The sequence below is a fragment of the Labrus mixtus genome, chromosome 1, assembly GCF_963584025.1.
Source record: "Labrus mixtus chromosome 1, fLabMix1.1, whole genome shotgun sequence".
NCBI lineage: Eukaryota > Metazoa > Chordata > Actinopteri > Labriformes > Labridae > Labrus > Labrus mixtus.
In genome coordinates, this window is record NC_083612.1 from 4007258 (window position 1) to 4013935 (window position 6678).

At 45.7% G+C, this 6678-nt stretch overlaps 1 protein-coding gene across 2 annotated transcripts in view; it reads left to right on the forward strand.

Annotated features, from left to right (window-relative positions):
* tshz3b (teashirt zinc finger homeobox 3b) overlaps positions 1–6107 on the forward strand; it is a 39829-nt gene extending 33722 nt beyond the window's left edge. For both annotated transcript variants that reach the window (XM_061047448.1, XM_061048174.1), the window contains one exon: positions 755–6107. In XM_061047448.1, the coding sequence (XP_060903431.1) occupies positions 755–4398 (3644 nt within the window). In that variant the 3' untranslated portion in view covers positions 4399–6107. The remainder of the gene's footprint in view (positions 1–754) is intronic.
* Positions 6108–6678: the final 571 nt, after the last annotated feature.

Consider the following 6678-nt stretch of genomic DNA (forward strand, 5'->3'; position numbering starts at 1 on the left):
ATCTTTGGTAATTGAAGCAAATGGGTTTTTGCGGGGAGAGATTTGTCGCAGGCAAACGTACATACATTCATTTTTATTTACGAGGAGGCGAGGGCTGAGCGGCGTAATGAGTGAAAATGCATGCTTAATTTAAATGGCGAGTGTGTCTGTTAGGGAATGCATTAGAGTCTGCAGAAGAAGCGTAAGACATATTAATTGACAGACAGGAACCGCTGTCTCCGAGGTTGATACAAGTAATTTATTACTTCAGAAACGAATGCCACCGCCAGAATGTGCTTCATTAATTTCAAATTTAGTTTTAATTTCAAGCTGTTGCCCCTTGAGAAGAATAAGGTGGCAAGTTCTGTTTGAAGAGACATTTTTTTCCCCTCTCCCTCCCTCCATATTTCTCTCTCCTTTCTCCATCTCTCTCTCTCTCTGACTGTCTCTGATTTTCTGCAGTACAGAACAAAGACCTGGGGGTGGGGGGGAGATAGGGAGGGGGCGGTGACTTAATTCCAATTTGGAAACAATGTCAATGTAAAAGGGAGAATATGAAACAGTAATACTGCAACACTTAATGATTAGAAATACTTTGTCTTGTCTGGATGATAGCTGTTTCTTGTGGAGACAATATGAATGCTTGTGTTTCTATCATTTCCCTGCAAGTTGGAGTAACAGGACTACTGAGTTAAGAATCTCTATCATTGGATATTCTGTCAGCTGTTCTAACAAATTTGTCTCTCTTTGTCTTTTCTCCTCTCTATCTGAGCAGCGTATGTCCCTGAAGATGAGAAGGAAGCCGCCCTGTTGGATGAGGATCTGGATGGCGATGACTCGGGTCACGAAGGTGAAGAGCCTGCAGCCAAGTTCCTATGTCAGGACAAGGACTTTCTCCTCAAGGACAGGCCAGGATCCACTGGCTTCCATGACTCCCCAAACGCTGCGGACTTTTCCGGTCAGGAACTGGACAGTGAGTCTCACCTGAGTGAATCCAGTGACAGAATGTCTGACTTTGAGAGCTCCTCTCTTAAAAATGAGGACGATGTCCTCCTCTCTAAAGACCCCTCCAATGTCCTTTCCTTGTCTTCCTCAACTGCAATGATGGCGGCCGCCAATGTCGCTGTCCCGGTAAGTGGAGACGAGGCCGTATTAGCGACGACAGGGTCTGTGGCTGACAGCCTGGAGAAGATGAAGGCCATTTACACCTCCTTCCTGACCAACTCCTATTGGTCCACACTCAATCTGAACCTGAGCCAGCCCCCTGCAGAAAAACCCCCTCGTAGTCACAGTAGCAGCAGTAGTAGCAGCAGTAGCAGTAGCTGTGGAAGTGGAGGCTATGACTGGCACCAGACAGCTATGGCTAAAACCCTGCAGCAGGCCTCACAGAACCACCACCACAGACTGAGCATGGTTCAACACCCCACAATTGCAGTATCCACAGCGTCGACAGAGCCAAACCTCTTTAGTACTGTCCAACTTTACCGGCAGAGCTCCAAGCTGTATGGCTCTATATTCACTGGCGCCAGCAAATTCCGCTGCAAGGACTGCAGTGCGGCCTATGATACACTGGTGGGGCTCACGGTACACATGAATGAGACAGGCCACTACCGCGATGATAACCACGAGACAGATAGCGAGGGTACCAAACGGTGGTCGAAACCCAGAAAGCGTTCCTTACTGGAGATGGAGGGGAAGGAGGATGCACAGAAAGTTCTGAAATGTATGTACTGCGGCCACTCCTTTGAATCCCTTCAGGATCTGAGTGTCCATATGATCAAGACGAAACACTACCAGAAAGTGCCTCTGAAAGAGCCTGTTACACCAGTGGCAGCTAAGATTATCTCCTCTGCTCGAAAGAGAGCCCCCATTGATCTAGATATCCCCAGCTCACCTGACTCTAATGGAGGGGCCACTCCTAAGCCCACCTCCCTTAATGACTCTAATGACATACTTCAGAAGGTAACCAACCCTTACATCACACCGAACAACCGCTACGGACACCAGAATGGTGCCAGTTACGCCTGGCAGTTTGAATCCAGGAAGTCACAGATCCTCAAGTGCATGGAGTGTGGCAGCTCTCATGACACACTGCAAGAGCTAACCGCTCACATGATGGTGACAGGACATTTTATCAAAGTCACCAATTCTGCTATTAAGAAAGGCAAGCCAATTATTGAGCCGTCCACCCCGACCCCTATACCCAATATAACAATTGAAGAAAAGTTCCAGTCTGTTCCCCTGGCTGCCACAACCTTCTCCCCGCCACCTGCCCCAGTGCCCCCTCCGACCAGCATCTCCCCTATTGCCATGATAGTGGATATAAAAAAGGAGGAGAAGGAGGAGGAATGTACTAATGAGTCTATTATCAACAATGGTAATCTCAACAAGGAGAAGAAGGCAGGAGGTGACGATGAGGCAGAGGAGAAGTTTGACATTTCTTCAAAATACAGTTATCTGACTGAAGAGGATCTGGATGAAAGTCCAAAAGGTGGTCTTGACATCCTGAAGTCTTTGGAGAACACAGTGACTTCAGCCATTAACAAAGCCCAGAATGGAGCTCCTAGCTGGGGCGGTTATCCCAGTATCCATGCAGCCTACCAGCTCCCTAACATAATGAAACTCTCTCTGGGTAACTCGGGGAAGGGCTCTCATCTTAAATATCTCTTCCCTGGAGGTGAGATCCTCTCTCCCACTAGTAAGAGCCAGCCCTTGATCTCACCGTCCAGCCGCCAGACCTCCCCGCTGCCCAAAAACAACTTTCATGCAATGGAGGAACTGGTCAAGAAAGTGACAGAAAAAGTGGCCAAGGTCGAGGAGAAAATGAGAGAACCCAGCAGTGCTGTGAGGGCATCTCCGCTGAGATGTGCCACTCCCTCACCCTGCAACAGCGAGGCAGGGGACTCAGCCCGAGGAGAGTCCCCCAAAGACAACAGAGTGAAAAGCTGTAAAACCCCTGAGAATTCAAGCAAAGTGGAAAAAGTAGCCGACGATGGAAGTGGAACCAATCACAGAGATTCAAACGGTGACATTTCCATAAAGCAGTCCATGGAGAACGGCGTGGAGTCCAGTGCGGTGACATCACCCTTGCCTGCCTCCCTGTGTGGCAGTACAGCCATCATCACAGACCATCCACCTCCAGAACAGCCGTTTGTCAACCCTCTCAGTGCACTGCAGTCAGTAATGAACGTTCACTTGGGGAAGGCTGCGAAGCCTGCCCTGCCCTCCCTCGACCCCATGAGTATGCTGTTCAAGATGAGCAATAGCTTGGCAGAGAAAGCAGCAGTGGCCGCTTCCACCCCACCAGCACATACCAAAAAGCCCAGTAATGACCACTTAGACCGCTATTTCTACCAGCCACATCCAAGCAACGATCAACCCATTGATCTCACCAAAGGCAAAAATGCTGACAAAAACAGCAGCACTGGCTCTTTGGGTTCAACAGCTCTCTCTTCTGCCACCTCCACCCCCTCCTCGATCTCTCCCTCCGCCACCCTCACTATGACCAAAGCCTCAGCTGCAGTAGCTTCCTTCATGTCTACCTCTCCTTTGAGAGAAAACGCACTGTCGGATATCTCTGACATGTTGAGGAATCTGACAGAGAGTCAGGCTGTCTCTAAATCCTCCACGCCTACCAGCTTCTCCGAGCGCTCCGAGATAGAAGGTGTGACACAGGAGGAGATGGAAGACATTTCGCCGGCCCAGAAACGCAAAGGGCGTCAGTCGAACTGGAATCCTCAACACCTCCTCATCCTACAAGCCCAGTTTGCTTCCAGTCTACGACAAACGAGCGACGGAAAGTACGTGATGTCGGACCTGAGCCCTCAAGAGAGGATGCACATCTCCCGTTTCACCGGCCTCTCAATGACCACAATATCACACTGGTTGGCCAATGTCAAGTACCAGCTGAGGAGAACAGGTGGCACCAAGTTCTTGAAAAACTTGGATTCAGGTCACCCGGTATTCTTCTGCAGTGATTGCGCCTCTCAGATCCGTTCACCATCCACCTATGTCAGCCATTTGGAATCCCACTTGGGTTTCCGTCTGCGAGATCTGGCCAAGCTCTCTGGGGAGCAGCTGCTCAGCCAGATATCACAGCATCACCATCAACAACGCCACACCAAAGGACTATCTGAAAAACTGCTCTCGAATCTTAACCTCTCCGGCCACCCTTTGTCCTCCTCTCTATCCACATCCCTACCCCTCTCCCTGACCTCGTCCTTAATCACCTCTCTGCCCTCGACTAAATCCCCGTCACCGTCCCCCGACCACGATGACGACGGCGGGGCCGTGTACCAGTGCAAGCTCTGCAACCGGACTTTTGCGAGCAAGCATGCGGTCAAGCTTCACCTGAGCAAAACTCATGGGAAGTCCCCCGAGGACCATCTCATGTACGTGAGTGAGCTGGAGAAACAGTAGCACTGGTTGGGGACTAATGCTGCGCTCTTTTTGTAATGGCTCACTTTCTTGCTCTGTGTCTTTTTTGCATTTCACGAACATTTCTTTCAAAAAAGTGGAAGGGATTATTATTGTGGTGGAACTGCACAAAGATGCCATACAACTACTGCTTTCAATTTTAGCACATGGTTTTCAATTTTGTGTAGTAGTCGTTTTTTTTCATTTGTTTCTATGTGAGGTTGACTCACTCCTGCCCAAGACGGTTGTTTTAAGTGATTACCTTTGACAGAATACAGACTTTTGTCGACGTGTGCAGAGTGTGGACTGTTGTCATGGGAAAGAGAAAGTATATGAAGGTTTAAAAAATGAGATTATTAAATGAAGTGGTGTGTATTTTGAAACTTCTGTAAATGGAATTTAGGTCCTTTATATTTTGGCATCACGGGTGTGATAAGAAGCATGCATTAATGAAACTGTTTGGTTAAACATTTTATAACTAAATCTAGTGCACTTTCCATTTTTAATGTTTTTTTTTATTTTAAACCCATGCTCTCTCTCTATTTTTTCTCTGTTTTTTTATTTTTTTCCCGCACTGGAGTCAGCATTTAAATTTAACCCTCTGAGTACGTGTAAGCACTTCTACACCTAAGATAGTTTGGACTTAATATTTGGGAATAATCTAGATGGACAATGTTTGCCAGATGTTCAGTATATTAAGTCTAATCCTAGATATGAAAAAAAAAACATTTTTCAAAAGACAGATTTTCTTTTTATTGCAAGGTTTCCATCTTGGGCTTGACATTTGTCCGAGATGCTTCCAAGACTTTGCAAAAGCATCGTAGCTTTGTGATAAAAAAAGGAACAAAAAAAAAGAGAAGTTTGGTCGATCAGGGACCTATATTAATTCAGGTCTGTGTACAATATGTAAATAAAAATGTAAGAACTAATTCCTGTCTAAATTATGCATCATTTCTATATTTTTAATTTAAAAAGGATTATGACTATCTGCTGGTGCACAGTATATGAAGACGTGAAATAAATTGTTTTGCACAATAGTTTTTATAAATGTGTTATTTAAGCGAAAGGATACGGAGAAAAAAAAAGATAGGTAGCAAAAGGATGACAACAGGTGATTCTTTTTATCCCACACTCGTGCTCAAAGGGTTAAAGACTGTTTTTACCAGACACTACTCGACATGTGCCGCTGTATGAACACTACACAGATATTGAAGGTTGTATAAAAAAAGATGTGACTTTATGAAGATATTTCACATGTAAACTGTTATTTATAAGCACTCTGGGTTGTTTCATATTGTTGAATGCCTTTTTCAATTGGTCCTATGTTTTGTTTTTTTCTTTCTGTTCTGCCTAATTACTCTGCCATGATTCCACACTGCAGCTTTATCTTTTTGGGGATATGAAAGGTAACCATGGTTACGCTAACCTCCTGAGTGACAAGTTCTGCTACATGTTGGCAGTTCATTTGCTGAAGTAACTGACAGCTGCCAGTGTAGAGAAATAAGAAAAAAAAGAATCCTTATGTGTAAAATATCGGCATGTAAACAGCACAGATACTGTAATGCATTCTGTGCCGTTTGTCTTTTTCATTTCGTTCTCTCGTTTTCGGTTGTTGTTGTTCTTGACAATGATCCCCCCCCCCCATTATATGACTTCATATAACCTTGTTTTCTACTGCAGCATTAAAAAAAGGAAACTGTTTTTTGCAATAATGTGTGCGCATCGTATGTCATGGCTATCAATTATGTGTGTGCTGTGCAGTCCCTAATGAGCACATTAGACTGGGAGTGTGTCAACGTCTGTCTGTGACGAGCTGCAGACTAGTTTACAGTGAGTGGCAGCCACGGGGCTGTGTGGGAGACAAACACACACACACACACACACACACACACACACACACACACACACACACACACACACACACACACACACACACACACACACACATACACACACACATGCAAACAGACAGCATCAGTGTGGGACTTTCCCCATAGCCCAGTCTGTTGTCCTATAGTGCCACAGACAAGTACAATTGTGCAAGTGTAAGCTAAGTCTGCTCAAAAGACCTTATAAACAGTAAACAATGCCACAATGACAAAAATCTTGTTTTTTCATTGTGAAGGGGAAGTTGGGCCAGTGGAGAAGACAAACACCCTGAGAGCAACCAAGCTGCACAGGCATCTTCTGTGTCATTCTACACGGGATATGGAAGTCTAAAAACACAAACAAAACAACTTGTCCATCCATATTTTAAGATCTATAATTAACTCTGAAGTCCAT